Source organism: Diceros bicornis, chromosome 1 (genome assembly GCF_020826845.1).
Source record: "Diceros bicornis minor isolate mBicDic1 chromosome 1, mDicBic1.mat.cur, whole genome shotgun sequence".
Lineage (NCBI taxonomy): Eukaryota > Metazoa > Chordata > Mammalia > Perissodactyla > Rhinocerotidae > Diceros > Diceros bicornis.
In genome coordinates, this window is record NC_080740.1 from 58,322,726 (window position 1) to 58,341,802 (window position 19,077).

General features: G+C 43.5%; 1 protein-coding gene across 1 annotated transcript in view; it reads right to left on the reverse strand.

Annotated features, from left to right (window-relative positions):
• Positions 1-12,610, reverse strand: part of NRG2 (neuregulin 2) — a 184,610-nt gene extending 172,000 nt beyond the window's left edge. Inside the window, exon 1 of the mRNA XM_058541813.1 lies at positions 11,906-12,610. Coding sequence (XP_058397796.1) covers positions 11,906-12,590 — 685 coding nt within the window. The 5' untranslated portion in view covers positions 12,591-12,610. The remainder of the gene's footprint in view (positions 1-11,905) is intronic.
• Between the last annotated feature and the right edge of the window lie 6,467 nt (positions 12,611-19,077).

Below are 19,077 nucleotides of genomic sequence, written 5' to 3' on the forward strand. Positions count from 1 at the left end.
GCACTTCAAGACAGATCACACAAATTGAGAAAGAACCAAGGACAGCCCCTTAGGAATTGTGCCTTTTACAAGGTGGTCAAAAGAAGAAGAGCCACTAATGGAGAGACCTGAAAAGGAAGAGGGAGGGGAAAGAACCAAACACTACATCTACAACATTACTGGAGGAACCCATGGCAAGATCCACAAACCAGCTTCAATCTTTAAGGGGGACCGTGTCAAATGCAAGCCAGCCAGGAGACCCCTCCCCCAAACTCACAGTTGTCGGTAACAAACTCTTCCAAACAAAGTAATCTTTGAACCATAGAATGGAGAGTAATGTCCATTTGATTACCCCGAGTCATGTGGACAGAGCAGTACTATTGCCCTTTTCTATTCTTCCTCTTACAATGACAACACTTACCCCTACTCTGAATGATTAGGCTGTTATTTAACTTCAGAGATGAGAAAAGTAAATCTTATACTTACTTTAAAAAAATACGCTTCATGACCTTGACCCAATGAAGACCATCAAACCCACTGGCACCCTTTATCAATGTGATGTTTTCTTTTAGACACAGCGCCCTAGGAGGATCCCTTCACAGAACTAATCTAAAACCAGTGCCTTTAACTCTTACTTAAAGGCAGACCATTCACCAGAGGCCCTGAGGCTGTGACACCACACAGAAGCAGCACGGAGCCCTCACTGTGTACAGGCAAAAGTAGAAGCCCAGGTAACACTGGCAGAGGTGAAAACAGTATTCCCAAGGGAAGCAGTCTCAGCTCAGCTCCCATTTGCCCTCTCAGTTAACTGAGTGCACACCATGCACAGTGGACACCCACTCAGATAATTTACATAATAAGAAACAAAGACAGTAAGCTCCCTCTCAATCTGGGGGCCACTCATGTGCCTCCCTTCAACCTACAAGTTAGATTCTTCCCGGCAGCAAGGAGTTTCTCTCAGATGTGGTGATGTCTTGCTCTGCCTGGAGTATGATACTACCCGGCTCTGCACCCTGGGATCTGCTCAGCACGGCCTGAACCACCTCGGCCGAGCCCCGCAGGGGCCATCTGAGAGGGATTATTGTCAGTACTTGGCCAAGACAATTTAATATACGTGTTACAACTTAACATACATGTTAAGAGGCCAGTGAATGTTACTAGCCTTTTTGGAGAAAGCATTCCCTTTTGAAAATGAGACCTGGAAGTATGGGAAAGGCCTTCTTGGAAAAACTCAATGTTTTGTCCAAAAGAACAGGACCTGAGGGAAATTTAGCCACATTTGTTGGATGTGGTTCCATCCTCATAGGTACCTATCCCAGGCCTTGTTCCTACCTTCCCACTAGATCTGTCAGACTTAAAGTCCAAGGAGGCTTTGAGAATTTTGTACTAGAAATTTCTGGGAACTTCTGTGATTCTTGGGAATGGGGGCTGAGGAATGGCAGTTACATTTATGTCAAATGCAAGTACGACAGCAGGCCTAAGCAGGAAAGTGGGGAGCAAAGTTGGGCAAGGTGGGAGGGATAGAGTTCCAGGTAAGAAGGTCTCAGACGTAAAACTCATATGAACAGACTATGAAAGGGAAACCATGTAAGAGTAAGCAGTCAGACAGGCTGCCTTTGGAAGCCCTAGTGTTCTTTGAAAGAAACACTTCACTTGTGGACCTTGGTTTCACTCTGTGACAATTGGTTCACGTCGTGGTCTGAGACTCCTTTCTTCCTTTTTTAAAAATTATTCTGCATTTTATTATCTTTTTCTCTGAAATCTAATCAACCAATGACGATGCTGGGAAAGCTGCACTGGATGCAACCCTGCTGTTTTTTCTCACCCAGAGACAGGGATTGAGATATGACAGATCATCTACTTAACCTACCTGTTCCATCCTGACTGGTAAATCAGTTCTCCTCTCTAAAGCCATACAAAGCGACTCCAGAAGAGAGTTATCAATTGGGCAGTGCCTATGACATTCATTACCAACCTAAACGACTATAGTGAGATTATACTTATGACCACAGGCAACAGTGGAAGGGACTCTAACTCGAGGAAGCTGAGTGCCAGAGCCTTCTGCAAGGTGATAACTAGTGGTCCTCTAAGCCAGAAGAGAACTCCCTCTGGAGAGCGTCCCCCTCACAACCCCCACCCAATACTTCAGCCAAGCAGACACGGCAGGAAGTGCCTCATTTCAAGGAAATGGTGAAAGAATGAACACGCTAAAAAAGAGACATGAAGAAACACTGGGTTCCCACCTCCAACTCCCTCAAAAAAAAAACAATGATCTAAGAACCAATACTGGCCTCCAGAAGACCCTAAGCTGCCTACTGGGCAAAAAGGTACAGCCACTCCTAATTTGTGATCTGAGCTTACCACAGAAGACACTTCGTCATACCTCTTACCTCTTTAAGGTATTCAGCCTGAAGCATGAACAGGTCAGAGTAACAGTGTTCAAGTGGACATTCCAGTGAGAGACCAGAATGGAGAATATCCAAAAAGCTCACATGGCAAGTGAAACTGGAGATTTTTGCAGACTGCCAACTAACCAAAAGACAGAAAGAAAACAGAAGCCAAGATATTGACATGTGTGAGGAAAACCACCTAGAGAAAATTCTAAAACTTGAGAAAAGAGGAGAGTTACTTGCAAGAAAATGAAGAAACTATGAACTGATTATTAAGGGGAAAAAACACTGAACTGAAACATAACTGAGAAGCAAAATTCTGCCCTTTATCAAAATATCTGAAGACACTTTCCATGATTGGTCTAGTCCCTCAGCCTGAGCTGTCATTTGAGGAATCTCGAAATTTGTCTAGGACAAAAGTGGTCAGTATAGAAAGCAAAAGGACCCAATGCTCCCTTCTTACTTGGCAATAGCCAGTAATCAAATATTTTCTTAACCATATTTTAAGTTACTCTCCCAAAGATCTTACAATCAGGTGAAGGAGAAAAGATACTGACCCATCAAAATATAATTAACAATTCATGGCATTAAGTGATAAATGTCATATAAGTGATACAGACCATAAATACTAAAACTCCAAGAATAAGAAAAAACGAAGAATACTTTTAGAGGTCAAAGATATGTGGCCAGCCCACACAGGACCTGAGGGGTAATAATAAATAAATATTTAGAGGAAGAAGCCAAAGCAAGGAGTCTTTGTCCTACAGATACTTAAGGAGCAAAGTTTCATACTTTCATCAGTTCCTACACATCAATTAATTAATTAATTAAAATTAAAATAAAACCCCACAAACTCCAAAAATGCCACTGGTTACACGCCCACACCTGTACCCCTCTGACCCTGGGCAGCTACCAGATCCATCTCAACCCAGTATAGAAACAAGGAAACAGAGAGTATGAATGATGCAGTGTGGACCCATCCCCAGCTCTGGAAACCCCCAAATCAAAGCAGGATGAGTCAGGGAGCTGCTTTCTTTGGAAAAAAAGGACAGTTTCAGCCATTATCCAGGGACTTTCAGCAATTCCTGCTAATAACAATACAACATAAGATAAGACCTACCGAAGTCAAAGACCAAGCCTGGCAGGACATCAGAACTTGGACCCTTGGTTGACCCCACAAGAATGGTGAGATTTCGAAAGGGACACTTTGGAGTATGAGTCTTAGTCCTCCTGTTTGTGAAACAGAGAAAAGCGGTATCTATCTGTGGACTTCTCAAAAAATTGACCAACACAGACCCATGGATACATCAAGATTTGTTGCCTGCTTGGGACCTCCATAGGACCAGCATTCATACCTTGGATTCACATGGGCTTCCCTACAATGAGACCACATACAACCCATTCTCTTCTCATCACCACTTCCACCAGTCCAGCCCAGTGACTCTCATGTTGAGATAGATAGGAACATCTGGGTGAAAAATATAGTTGTTGGTGAAAATTTCCCCCCTTGCCTGCTTCCAATCCACTTCTAGAACTTAAAATTTTCACTTACTAGGCTTCCTGGTCACATTGGTCTAAATTAATAAGATTTTGCTAATAATTAACATTTATTGAGCAGGTGTTGTCCTAATCATTTTACATGCATTATCTCATTTAATACTCATAGCGATCCTATTAAGTGCTATCACTATCCCCATTTTATTGGAAACTAAGGCACAGAAAGTAACTTGCCAAATATCACCCAGCTGGAAAATGCATAAAATGGTTTCCAAACCCAGGTCCATCTGGCTGTAGAGCTCAAATTTTTAGTCATTACACTGTACTTAGTAGACTTTTTTTTTTTAAGGATGAACATTTATGAAAAACTTTCAGCTAACATCATACTGAATAGTGAAAATCTAAATGCTTTTCCCCATGACTAGAACAAGGATGTTCATTCTCACCACTCTTATTCAACATTGTACTTGGCAGTCCTAGCCAGTGCAATAAGGCAAGAAAAAGAAATAAAGGCAAACAGATTAGAAAGGAAAAAGTAAAACTGTCTTTTTTTCACTGACAACACAGTCATGTACATAGGAAAAATCCTAAGAAATCTACAAAAAAATTTACTAGAACAAATAAATGGATTTATTAAGGTCATAGGATACAAAGTCAATATTTAAAAAATTGTCTTTCTATATACTAGCAATGAATAATTGGAAAACAAAATTAAACAAAAATACCATTTACCAATAGCATCTAGAGAACATGAAATACTTAGGGGTAAATTTAACAAAATATGTGTAAGACCCATTCACTGATAACTACAAAACATTAGTGAGTTGCTTTTAATCTAAGTCTGCAAATACTACTTACATAATTACAAATAAACTCATCAGCCTAGCATTCAAAATGGGTGAAAATATCACCCTAATCTACCTCTCCAGACTCCTTGCCCATTTCTCCCTTTCATTCTAGTTATTTTATTTATCACAGACATGCCCCTCTCCTACTGAGAATGCTGTTCTGTCTGCATGGAATTCATTTAATCAATCCATTCATCTCTCTCTATCCCTAAACCACAGTCCCCCACCTCATCTATCGCTGACTATTAGAATCCCATCTCAAACTACTTCTCCAAGAAACTTTCTTTAATCCTCTAACCAGATATGATCTTTCTTTCCTTTATGACTCTTTCCCTCCTCCCAAAAGCACGATGTTGGCATATCTTGTGGCATTTATTATATTCGGGATTGAATTATTGTTATATCTTTGTACTTCTAGATTGTAAGCTCCTTGATGACAAGGACTGTGTCTGAAGCAACTCCCCTAGAGTACCTAGTTCTTTACACAGACCGCATATTCAAATATTTGCTGAAGCAAACATTTGAAAGATGGAGCTGAAAGAAAGCTCTTTTAGTAATACAACCTCTGGGATACCAAACTGCATCACTGTCACAATCGAATTAATAATGCCCTGACTTTCCCATGGGCTGGACTAGGTATTTAGCAATGTGGTGACTTTCCTCTCATTCAATTCTGAGGAATGTTAGTTCAGCTTGGCTTCTGTTAGTTGGACCAGTATCAAGATCAAGACCAAGTAAAACATCCAAGCCTAAAGGACAAAGACAGATCCTCAGTCTGTATAAACAGATCAAGGAGGGAAAGAGGAGGAGGAAGCCAATGTCCTCTGCACTGGGCAGGAAATCTGTGAAGGAAAAAGAGAACCATTAAGGATTCTGTTTCTGAAGAGAGAATAAAAAGTAACCTGAATATCACATCTTGGGGGTCTGTGTTGCTAGTAGAATACAGAAACCATCTAGGATACCTATGCCTCTGCCACTCTCGAAACATCTGCAAGGGTAAATGGAATGTTAACCACTTCCAGCCCCACCCCAGGAGGCAAGCAGCACAATCAGGTCCCGAGCAGAGGCAAGAGAAGAACTAACAGGCTCTGTCACAGGGATCATCCCTGGAGAGGCTATTTGGATCTCATTGCATGTACCAAGTAGGAAGGGACTGTTACTGTAGAACAGAGCTCCTTTGCCACACTCTGCCAGCAGCAACTAGCCAGAGAAAGAAGGCCCCTTAACTTAACCTCATTTCATAATTATCAAAAACATCACAGTTGATTAGCAACAAATGATCTCAGTCAGTGTGAATCTGTCTTTTGACCTCAAATTGGCAAAAGCTTCCCAGCTCTTTGCCTGGGTATAGCATGTCCTCTTTCATGTCATCCTAATGCCTTTTAATCATCCTCCAGGGTTGCTTCAGTTCCTACAGCCCTACATGGAGCTCTAGTTCACCAAGATTCTTCTGTGAGTATTGTTTTTAAAGGAGTCTACTGAGATTTCACATAGATAGTCACTTTTTCAAACGTCATAATTTAGCACTTCCAGCGGTCAATTTGTCTACTTTCCCCAGTTTTCTAGAGAGGTCCCCATATCATCTCTTGAAATTCATAAACTGGATTTATTTCTTCTCAGAAATAATTCCAATAAGTAAATTGGCACAAATTCCAACAAGTAAGTGGGAGGAAAGGGTTAATTCACTAAAAACAAGTAAGACAAAAATCCCCATTTCACATACATCCATCCAAACTCAAAATTTGGGGGGGAAATTTCTTTTAATTTTGGTGTAAATTATACTAACAACACTTCAGACCTTGAAAAGAAAGATCCAATAACAAGTTGTTGAAGATCACACAGGGGAAACTTCATTGATATTGATACCATCATTCCTTTTCCAAATGGATGTTCAGAATTGCCAAATGCCACTAAGCCGACAGGATTAAGAGGGTTAAGACTTCTTACTGTAGCTTTGCATATTTGCTTTTTTCCTACTTATCCAAATGGCAATTCCCTGATCCTCTGAAATGTTAACACTATGTTCAAGTTACCTTAAATTAAGTTACCTTAAACATACTTCAGGGCCGCCCTGTGGCTTAGCGGTTAAGTGCGCGCGCTCCGCTACTGGCGGCCCGGGGTTCAGATCCCGGGCGCGCACCTACGCACCGCTTCTCCGCCCATGCTGAGGCCAGGTCCCACATACAGCAACTAGAAGGATGTGCAACTATGACATACAACTATCTACTGGGGCTTTGGGGGAAAAAAAGGAGGAGGATTGGCAATAGATGTTAGCTCAGAGCCGGTCTTCCTCAGCAAAAAGAGGAGGATTAGCACGGATGTTAGCTCAGGGCTCATCTTCCTCACAAAAAAAAAAAAAAAACATACTTCAAAAATATATTTGGGTGGCTAATTCCCCCTGGAATCATCCCGGCTGTACATAAAAACGGTCAAAATCAAACTCGTCATCAGCAACTGGGGTCTTTGGCTTCTAAATGAAAATCAAAGCAATCAGGCACTGTGGAGTTTTCTCTTTCCATATAGGGAATCATGTGATTTCCCACATGGATGCTATTGTGAGATTACCAAGAGTGTGAAGCAGCAGGAATTGCTGTATGGGCAGAGCTGCAGCCCTATAGCTCAGTGACAAACCTCTCGATCTTTCCTTTGAGCATCCCAATTAAGACCCACTCACAAAATTCATTGTCATAGAAAACTTCTTAGTGGCAAAGTATCTAAAAAATAAGTTGGTATTTTCATTCCTGACCCTAGGGTTATATTTGGAAGGTAGGGTACTGGTTAAGATCTTGGGGTTAGGTTAAAAAAATATGTATTACTTGGGAAGAATTTACTGTAAAATTGACTTAATGGCAAAATTAACATTCTCCATCTATTAAGAGAAAAATATAACTACTTTGAAAACATTTTGCTTTTAGAGAAATACGCATTTCAAGAACATGTTGTTTTACAATTACCTGAGAGCTGGGCAGCTGAGGACAGGGGTGAGAGGGAGACTTTTCACCAGATATTCTTATGTACTTTCTGAAGTTTGAGCCATATAAATGTGTTACATATTCAAAAATGTAAATCCAATCTTATAAAGAAAAAAACTAACTTGGTGTATTCGTTATTAGGAAATAAATTAAAATGTCCTAGATAATAAAAGATGGTAAAGAGGATTGGGACCAAGAAGAAGTTAGTCACCTAGTTAGTTAATATACCACTCTCTCTAGCTCCCAAACCATTTGTTAATTCAAACTGATAGTTGTTTTCTTTAAACCTGGGGGCGGGGGAGTGGTAATCTACCCTTCAAAAACAAAAAAAAGGGGGATCTTCTCCAGCAAGACCTTTATTCTCCACTGCTCAAATCTCATTAACACTAATCAGCACAATGATTAAGCACATTGTGGTTAAGTACTCTAGTTGATAAGGACTCCTTTAGAAAAAAAGGTTCCCATAGCGACAGGTAAAGGCTATCATCAAACTCAGCTTTTCAGCACAAGACCTGGTGTCACAGATCCGAGAGTTGATTGTTTTAGAATTAATCTGGAGACTTGCTTTTTTAACCTCACTTGACTTCGTCCATTCAAAAGACACTTAGGAGAGTCCCTCTATAAACCAGGCACAGTACCAAACACTGGGGGGCAGGAGAGCCAGGTGACAGAAGACCTGAAAGATAAGTTATAGTTCCTGGCCCCAAGAATCCAAGTCTGCCGAGGAAAGCAGCCACCGAAAGAAATAATGACATTATGATGGTAATCCTACCCCTAAATCTATAACCAAGCCTTGTCCTCACCACTAGGACTGGTCAGTTTCTAATCTAGTTTCACTTTCCCATCTTCAAGCTGCAGCACAGCTGGGTTTCCAGCTGGCTGGGGAAGAAAAGATTCTTTAAATAAACAGCTTTTAAAAAATATGCAGTCGGTTTTGCTATGGTACTGAATTTTGTGAACCACCTTCCTCTAAGATGTGAATCTGGGTGCCAAATGAATTAAAAACTATGCTGAGGAATGTAAAGTCCCCCAGGAATACACCCTTTCCATCTTTAACAACAAAGTACACTATACACTGGAAGAAAACCGCAAACTAGAAAGTCCCAAAGGAAGGATGATTTTTCTTTTTTGGATGCTGTCTACTGTGTCTATTCAATAAGGAAACAGTTGAAAAACACATATATAGGAAAGCAACAAGATAGGGTGTGATTATACCAAAATATATGCAACCATCATTAAAAATGCAGGACTATTTGCAAAACAGGATGCTTTTACAGCATTGTACAGAGTTTCTAATCCCTAGGAGTCCTTTCTAACTCCTTTTCCTCTTTCCACAGAAGGCACAGAAAACACCTCCGTATGCAATCTTTGGAGAAATGCAAAGATTTTACTCAACTCTTTACCACCAGAGGTAGTAATTTTGGATGAATGATACACATTCGATCTATAAAAATACCCCTCTCGCAGATATTGCTATTTCAGCCAGACTACACAGGCTTCAAGTCAACATTCCATAGTTGTGGTGAAATTAGCCATTTATGAGGACCTTTTAGAAGGGGTGCAGTATGATCTCTGCATTGATGTTACTGAGGCATGTGCTAACTTTTAAGCACGGTATATCCCTCTATATGGTCCCAAAGTCTTAGCCCACCAAACATAGCTTTCTAGTTGATCTCCCCAGGAACCACACCTCTCAGAATGCAGACACACTCAGAGCTCAAACTGGCTAAACAAAGTAACAATTCAACCACAGTTGCTCAACATAAGGGCAATGATGACAGTTTCCAATGCCAGTTTCCCTATTTTGCAATGGGCAAATCTGCTCCAAGGAGAAAATGTTCCCAATGACCCTGTGGCCCAGAGGGCTTTTTTTATAGATAGAAAACAGAAAATGAATTTGTTGGTTATTTCCTGCTGAGCACAAGGAAGGTGTTGTGGTTTGTTAGGATGATTTTGTTTCCTTATTTAATATACCATCACCAGGGCATGTTTTCTTTAACCACAGAGTAGAAAATAAGAAAATGCAGTTTACGCTCTTCTGTTATATTATCACCAGTTCCACAAGTTTCCCCTCACAAAGATGTCCTTTCATTTCTAATCCCCTTATATAAAGCCCCCCAAACTGACACATATCTATATACTATCAATTCAAAGCAAAGATTTTTGCATTCCAAAATGTTTACTTCCATCCACATTCCTCCTCCTTAATAATTTGTGATGTGTGAGGGCCTTCTCTTTAGCTGTGATTGCAGTCCTAAATTTATCTTTTTCAGAACTGTACTACACATGCTATTTTAATAATATGAGATGACCGTAACCTAAAAGCAGGCTATATTTCCAACCCCCAAATCTTTTATGATCTCCACATTCAACTATTAAACTCTTAAACAGTCACTAGAACAAACAAGGTATAATTGATGGGGGGAAGGAGAAAAGGAGGAGGAGGAGGACAGGGGATTATCTGACAATGACCAGCGGGTCTCAATGGACCAGACTAGGGATTATGTGTGGATGTGCACTGTGCATATTCAGGAGCAACTCACCGAAAACCAAAACAGAAGCTGTCCTTGGACAAGGTTCAATAAATGTTTTTACTATCTATTTCCCGCAGCACAATACAGTTCCACAGCTCCCCCAGGGATCTCAGATAAAATACTTAATAGAATAAAAAATTAGAAATTCTTAACTGGTCTCCACTTGTCATCATAAACCATTTCAGAGCATAAAACCAACATTAAAGAGCAGTTAACAATATTCTTTAGAACGATGTCAGAGAGAGAAACTGCTGTTATCACAAAGTTTTTTCCCTCGTTATTAAGACACTGCAAGATTCTTCTGATTAGAGTGATCACAGTTTAACATAATGCCTAGATATACTCCCACCATTAAACTAAAATTTGTCTCTTGAAGGACAGGGGTGGAGGGGAGGTAGGAGGAGGGAAGCTTCCAAAAGTCAAAGGCATTGATCTAGAAAGATGAGGGCAGCAAAACTTCCCATGAGCTATCACACATTCTTTGCTACTCAAAGCCTGTCTACACTGCCTAGAATCAGTTGCTAAACTGGTAAACATACCAACTTTATGACAGTCCAGGACATCTGTCACAATTCAGTGATTACACAGTTCAGAGTCACACCGTAAGCACCAAATTCAGCCTTAGTTGGAACAAAATGAAACCTCAATATGAATAAGCACAAGACAAGGTAAACCAAATACTCCAGCATGGGGACAAGTTGGTTTGAAACATCTTACTGGATTCAGGGACAAGAAGAAAAAACTCTTAAACTGACATTTTGACTTTTGACCTGGGGGTCTTCCATTCCCAGCTGCACAAATCTACGGATTTCAGTGTTGTGTTTCTAATCACCTGCATTCCTGTGCAGCACCCAACATCATGAAGATGCGAGATGCAGTCAATACATTCTGCCAGTAAGATGTCAGAGCTGAACTTAACAGCATTCAGCAGAACTTACTCTATTTCATCGTCATCACAATCAACAGACCTAGTAAGATCTCCCAGAAACAGCCCAAAGAGGTGTCTCCTTGCTAGTCCTGGAGGTTAAGAGAAGACTGTGCTACCCGCTTAGCAAAGACAGGCAATCACCGTGGAGAAAAAAACCGGAGCCACATGGAGGACGGAAAACAGTAGCAGAAAAAGTCCAACTCTGCCTGCGCCAGCGGTGTGGATGAGCATAGCCGGGAGTCCAGGAGAGGAAGGAGGGGGCGGGGGCCATTATTCCCTAGGAGAACTTGCGAGCGGAGGCCTTCACAGCCTGGGAGTCTGCCCAGCTGCTTCTGCAGACCCTGCCAGCCTGAGCAAGGCAGGCCCGCGGGAGCAGAGCGGGCAAGGCCTCCGAGGGTCACTCCTGACTCACTGAGCCTAGGGCCAGCACCACCCGGACCTCTCCGTTTTTCCTGCCGCTACTGGGCTATGATGGCAGCTTTCCAGCCCCACATGCCATACATCAGCCGCAGATCCCTGCTGGCACAGGCTGGCGCCTCTCCCCGCCCCCCACCCCTGGCACACTTTGAGCCTGATCCTCCTCCCCAACTCCAACCCCCTCACCCACCCGTGCCAGGCGCCCTGCCCAGGGGCGGCCCCACCCCCAGCGGCCGGGCGCTGCCAGGCCTGGGCACCTGCAGCACCTCCCCGCCCCACCCCCATTCTCCACTACCTCGCCCCTCCCCCCTTTCTCCAGCAGAGGGAGGGGGCGACTCACCGCAGTCAGTGCACAGGATCTTGCCCACCTCTTTCTTGAGGTTTTTGCCGTTGGTGTCGAGGGGGGCAAAGGCCGTCTTAAAGACTAAGGGCTGCTCCGTGGGTTCCAGGAAAAAGATGTAGCGCTGGTTCCTTTCGAGCGGCGCACAGGAGCCCACGCTGATCACCTGCTCGCGCTGCAGCCCCCCGCTCCGGAGCGGCCACTTGTCCAGCACCTTCACCAACGCCACCCGACCCGAGGCGGGCGGCTCGCGGGTGCTGTTGGAGCTGGAGCCGCCGGCCGGGGCCAGCCCCTGTACCTTGCCCTCCACCACCACGGGTGCCTTGTACGCCTGGTCCTGCACCGACTTGAGGCTAGGCGAGTAGCAGGCGAGCGACACACCGAAGAGCAGCATAGAGAAGCCGGGGGCCGGGTCGCGCCTCATGCCGCCGGCGGCTGCGGCTCGCGAGCGGGCGGCGGCTCTCCGGGCTGCGGGGCTGCGGGGCTGCGGCTGTTGCGGCGGCCGCGGCTCTGGGGGCGCAGCGGGACGGGAGATGCTGCTGTTGCTGCTGCTGCTGCTCCTGCTGCTGCTGTTCTCGCTGCTGCTGCTGCTCCTCTCGCTGCTGCTGTTGCTGTCGCTGTAGCTGCTGCACGGAGCCTTCTCCAGTGGCGGCGGCGGCAGCGCTGAGCAGCAAACCTGCCGCATCTGGCCAGGCCATTTGGGGGGCTCCGCCGCTCCGCCGCCGCCGCCTTGGGAGGGGAAACAGAGCCCGCTGGAAAACCGGAAACAGCGTAACGTTAGCTGCTCGAAGCCCTCCACCCGCAGTTCAGGGAGGTGGCCCAGCTAGGGCAGGGGGCAGGCGGCAAGCGGGCCGCGATGCGCAGCGCGGCGGCGCGCAGCGCTCCCACCCTGCGCGCCAGGACCTGGAGGAGGATGCGGAGGATGGGACGCCCGCCCACTTGCTCTCTCGCGCCCCCTCTACCTCCGGACCGAGTGAGGAGCGCGGCTTCTGCAGGGGAAGCTTGGGACTGCACTGCTTTAGTACCCAGCTTCAGGGCCCGCAGGGGCGCGAGAGGAATCGTGCTACCCTTTGCCCTTGGGGTTTATCGGCCTGACAGTGGGGTAGTGCGTGAAGAGAGGGCGGAGTAGAGAGAACGGATTTTGGCACTGTCCTATGAACATGGGAGTGGGACAGAGGGTGTGCCCCTGCCTTTGGCCGTCGGCTGTAGCAGCCAGGGAGATTGCCACTGCCAGGATGGTGGGCCAGCCTCCTGCTTCCTGGGTTGTCCCCTTCGCGGAGAGGACCCTAGAGGCCGGCCCCTAATCGAGCCCACGTGCTCGGCCCTGCCACCGCCTGGTGAGCGCTGGAGATGCGAGTTGAGGTCGGGGAGGATCCCAGCCCCGTCATTTTGGAAAGAGTTGGGGCTACATGGAGTCTTGTCTCGGCATTGAGGACACCTAACCAGGGGTGGTGGTTGGCAGAGGGTCCAGTCCCCAAGACTTTGGGCTTTCTCCAGCCGCCAGGCGGGACCACGCTATACATACAACCTCGTTTTTTAAAAAGCTGCTCCCTGAGGGAGGTAGAGGCCTCTTGGGAGCCAACCTAAGAGCCAGAGCCTGTCAGGACCAGAGGCTGCTCCATAGGAAATGACTTCTTTGTAAAAGTCTGGTGCTTACAAGAGGCAGGAGAGTTTGCTCCACTGGAGCCAGCATCTGATTTTAAAAAGCAAGTTCACGATCCATTCTCCTCCTATTAATAAGGATCCAGGGAGTTTTCAATACCCAGTTTATATCCTTGAGGGATATGGAGCTCAGGAATTCCAGTGAGGTCTTGGAGAATTTTATCCCTGACTGGGCCTGGCAGGAAACTGGGCCAAGGATGTCTGACTTAGGCTAGGACTGCTATTCTGGAAAGGAAGGAGGGAGCCAGACCTTTTCTCCTGGCTATCTAAGAGACACCTCAAACTTAACATATCCAAAGCCAACAGCATTATTTCTCCCACCTCACTCCAAATTTCCTATAATTATCAATGGCACCATTTTATACTTGGCCACCCAACGCATTCCAATAAATCCTTTAGTCTCATCTTATTCTCCCTCATCCAATCAATCACCAAGTCCTTTGGCTCCACCTTTTAAAACATCTCTGATTTATCTAGTTCCTCTCTGACTCTGCTGCAAATACCTTAGGTCCAGGTGCTCATCATCTCTCACCTAGATTACTGCAAAGCCTCCTAATGGTCTCCACACCTTTCTCTTCATCACCCTCCTCCAGTCTTACCACTGCCAGAGTGATCTTTCTAAAAATAAAATGTTGGGGCCGGCCTGGTGGCGCAAGCCGTTAAGGGCGCGCGCTCTGCTGCAGCGGCCCGGGGTTCAGGAGCTGGGATCCCCAGGCGCGCACTGGGGCACTGCTTGTCAAGCCGTGCTGTGGCGGTGTCCCATATGAAGTAGAGGAAGATGGGCGCGGATGTTAGCTCGGGACCAGTTTTTCTCAGCAAAAAGAGGAGGATTGGCAGATGTTAGCTCAGGGCTGATCTTCCTCACAAAAAAAATAATAAATAAATAAAAATAAAATGTAAATATGATTTGGCCATGCCACTGCTCTCAGGAGTAAAGTCCAAACTCTTCAGCATGACTGTTCACGGGCTCCCTCTACCTAGCCAGCTCCCTACTCTGGGAGCCAGCCACCTACCCTAGCAATCCTCGGCACATTGTGCTGTTTCTTGTGCTTCTGCACATAATGTCTCTTATATCCAGGAAGCCTCACCTCCATCTTGTCCACCTAGAAAACTATTCTTTTCCCAAGGCCCAGCTCAGCATTATAACTCATCCCTCCCTTCCTACACATCTACCTCCATCCCAACCCCCGTACACATACATGGGGAATTAATCCCTCCTCTTCTATGTTACCATGTTTCTCATACATATTTCTATTACGTCTCTTACCTATATGCTGTTAATGGGTCTGCATTAGACCCATCAGACCAGGTATCTTAATACCAGGGACTATGTCCTATTATTCTTTGGATCTCTATCCAAAGGGACATACAACACTATGCCTGGCGTAGAATAAGGATCAGCAAATCTTCAGTGAAGGAAGAAGGGAAGAAAGAAAAGAATTGAAAATCAGATTTCTTAAAGGCGTCAAGTCTTGTTAGCCCCTTTAATGTCTCCCTTTTCGTTTTCATAGATCAGAGATCTCATATATCACCAAACATCGCTATAAGGAAGATCGCTAACTTCACCCTCTCATTTTTCAGTAGAAGAAACAGTTCCAGGGAGGGAAAAGGGCTTACTCAAGATCACACACAGACAGGACTGTATTCAGCCTATTTCTGAGACCAGAGTAGTGGTGAAGAGCTTGTATTCTGGGGTCAAGCAGAGCTGGGTTTCAAACCAATTTTGTAACTTGGTAACTATGGGATGAGTCTATTTCCCTCTCTAGGTGTCAGTTTCCTCATCTGTATAATGGAGATAATAATAGTGTCTACCTCATAAAGTTGTTTTTTGCTCATTATGTACTTATTCAATAAATATCCAATTGAATGGTTCCTCTGTGCCAACACAAGGCACTGGGTATAGTGCAGTGAACAAAAGGGACACTGTCCCTGCTCTCAAAGCTCATAATCTAGTTTGGGGACAACAGTACACAAGTAGATGAATAGGTAACTAATTACTTATAGTGATGTGTGTCCTGAAGGAAATAAACAGGATGAAATGATAGGGAATAATGGAAAAGGGAGAGGGTAGGTCTACTTGGATAAGGGAAAGCTTCTCTGAGGAGATAACATTTAGGCTGAGACTGGAAGGATTTGAAGGATGTGGATTATGTGAGATAATAAGAGTAAAGGGCTTAGAACAATGCCTGGCGGAGAGTAAGGGCCAAAATTAATGCTGAATATTATTGATATTTTACTTATACCAGTGGTTCCCAATCTAAGAGCTGGGAATCTCTAAGTCACATGTAGTTATTGCACACTAGGACTTTCCGTATATTAAAAAGGCAATGCAAGTTTTCAATAGCAGATGCCATCGTGATGAATAAAAATACGTATTCTCTCTCTTTTTTCACATATCTATTTTAAAGTATAACAAGACATTGTTATGTATGAAGATGAGTGAAACAAGGTGAAGAAGAGAGGTAAGATATGCTACCATTTTGTCTTATTTTAAAGGATAAATATATAAATATTTGTAGAGCATAGATTACCTTTGAAAGGACACAGCAGAAATTGAAACAGTAATTGGCTCTGGAAGGGTACTGAGTGACTGAGGAATGGTGTGCAAGAAGGATACTTTTCATGGTATTCTCTTTTGTACCTTGTGAATTTTGTGTCAGGTTCATATACTACCTATTCGAAAATATTTTTAAGAGAAGATCCTCTAATTTTTTACTGTGGCTGAATTTTTATCATGTATTTTCTCAATCAAAAGCTACTTAAAATAGAACTATTATTATATGGGATTCCTTGAAATTTTTTTGCCTTAAAATGAGATTCTCGGGCCGGCCCTGTGGCTTAGCAGTTAAGTGCGCGCGCTCCCCTGCTGCCAGCCCGGGTTTGGATCCCTGGCGCGCCGATGCACCGCTTCTCCGGCCATGCTGAGGCCACGTCCCACATACAGCAACTGGAAGGATGTGCAGCTATGACATACAACTATCTACTGGGGCTTTGGGGGGAAAATAAATAAATAAATAAAAATTTTAAAAAAATTTTAAAAATGAGATTCTCATGCTACAAAGGGTTGGGAATTATTGCACTATAATTTTATCCTCTTTAGAACGCAAAGGTAAGTTTTGAGATCCCAACATTCTATCAGAATTCCTGTGGCCACAGAAAGTGGGTACTTAGGCAGAGACTTCTAAAGGGAAGAGAGGTACCTGTCCAGATTTCCTCAAGGTGTGATGTGTATGAGGATAAACTTCCAGAATTAGCCTCAGCCATTTAGTATAGAAGAGCTGAGTATTAGGTTTCTAGAAGGACAGCTCAATTCTATATTGGCTTTTTCCTGGAGATCAAAGTGAATTAGTATGCATGTCTTAGAAAATAAAGCTTGATATTCTGAACCTGCTAACTTCATCATAATTCAATAATTGATAATAAAAATAATAATAAGTACCTTTTAATAATGGCTTATTGTTTGTTAGGAGCTTCATGTATATATTTCCATGCCTCGACAACGTTGCATTTTAAAAATTGCAGAGACTTACAGAGGTTTAATAACTTGCCCCAGTGACAGGCAGAGTTGGGATTCCCATCCAGCCTTGCCCATTGCCCAAACACTTGCTTTGTGCACACCACCACCACGTCTCTCTGAGTGAGAGGTGTCTCTCAGCCTCGCTTTCATTGTCATCTGAGAGGTCTCTAATCTCTCCAAACTACTTCCACCAATGTCAGACTATTTGAAATTTATAACACTGGAGAGCAAGTGGTATAAGCATCATTTTACAAAAAGATAAGGAAAATTGAGACACTGAGAGAATTTAAGTGACTTTCCCAAGATCACAAAGCTACTGATAGGGCCAAAATTTATCAGAAACTCAAGCTAACACGTTTGGAGACTTTTTGTTTTCTTTTTTTTTCTCTTTTGTTTATTTCTTTTTATTTTTTCAGCCTTATTGAGGCATAATTGTCAAAATTTTATTATATTTAAAGTGTACAAAGTGATAATTTGATGTACATATACATTTGATTGCTACAACTGAGTTAATTAACACATCCATCACCTCATATATTTACCGTTTTTTTTTTCCTTTGGTGAGAACACTTAAGGTCTACTCTCTTAGCAAATTTCAACTATACAATGTGTTATCAACTATAGTCACCACGTTATACGTTAGATTCTAAAAACTTATTCATTTTATAACTGAGAGTTTGTACCTTTTTAATAACCTCTCCCCCTTTCCCCATGCCCCAGCCCTTGGCAACCACCATTCTGTTCTCTGTTTCTATGAGTCTGATTTTTTTTTTTTTTAGAGTCCACACATAAATGATACCATGCAGTATTTGTCTTTCTCTGACTGGCTTATTTCACTTAGAATAATGCCCTCTAGGTTCATCCATGTTGATGCAAATGGCAGGATTTCCTTATTTTTTAAGGCTGAATAATATTCTGTTACCATATATATGTGTGTGTGTGTGTGTGTGTGTATGTATATGCACACACACACACACTCAGCACATCTTTATCCATTCATCTGTTGATGGGCATAGGTTGTTTCCATACCTTGGCTATTGTGAATAATGCTGCAATGAACATGAGAGTGCAGATATCTCTTCAAGATAATGATTTCATTTCTCTAGATAAAGCTCACACTTTTGAACAGAACCACACGGAAATATGGAAGCCAGCCCTGTTCACTACACCATGGCTCCCACAAAGTTATGAAAAAACTAGTTCATGGTAGCAGTGGGCTGTGTCACTATATAATAATCACTGAGAACAAAAACAGAAGTAGACAGAATGGTATAGACATTCTGAATCCAAGATAGAACACCCACATGAAAAGCTTGGCTTCTTCTCCCAGATTCCCTCCCACACAAGATGGGCTTTTTCCAGCTTTAGCCGATTCAGTGGCCAGAAATGGCCACTGAACCAGGTTATGTGACTTACTACATCCAGGAGAACTGGCTAGTCAAGGAGATGTGTATGGCCTTTATGGGGTCACTGAGTCTCACAAATCAAGCCAGACACTTTGCAGGACAGTCTCATTTTCTAAATAAAGACATTTTGTAAATTTCTTTTTTCTCCTTTTGAGATCTGGTTTCTAAATTTGGCTTCCAGAGTCAGTCTCAGGGTCTGTGTGGTTAATTTCTTTTCCTCCAAGGATTTTCAAACAAGGGACTAAATAGAAAACAGATATTGAGACTCTGAGAATATTAGCACTGGGAAGGACTTGAGTGTCAGTGTAGCCCAATGTCCTCCTTTCACAGAGGGAGACATAGAGACCATAGAGATTATTTGATTTGCTCAAGGTCATACAGCCCAGTTAGTGGCAGAAATAGTACTAAAACCCTGACTCCCTGACTAGTGCTTTTTGGTCTATATTTCAGAATCCTGGCTCTACCCATCCTGGATTGGAATGTGAGCTTGGGTAAGTCACTTCACCTTTCTAAGCCTTAGTTTCCTCCCCCAATAAAATTAGGGTAATAAAATATCTACCTCTTAGGGATTTTCTGAGGATTCAGTG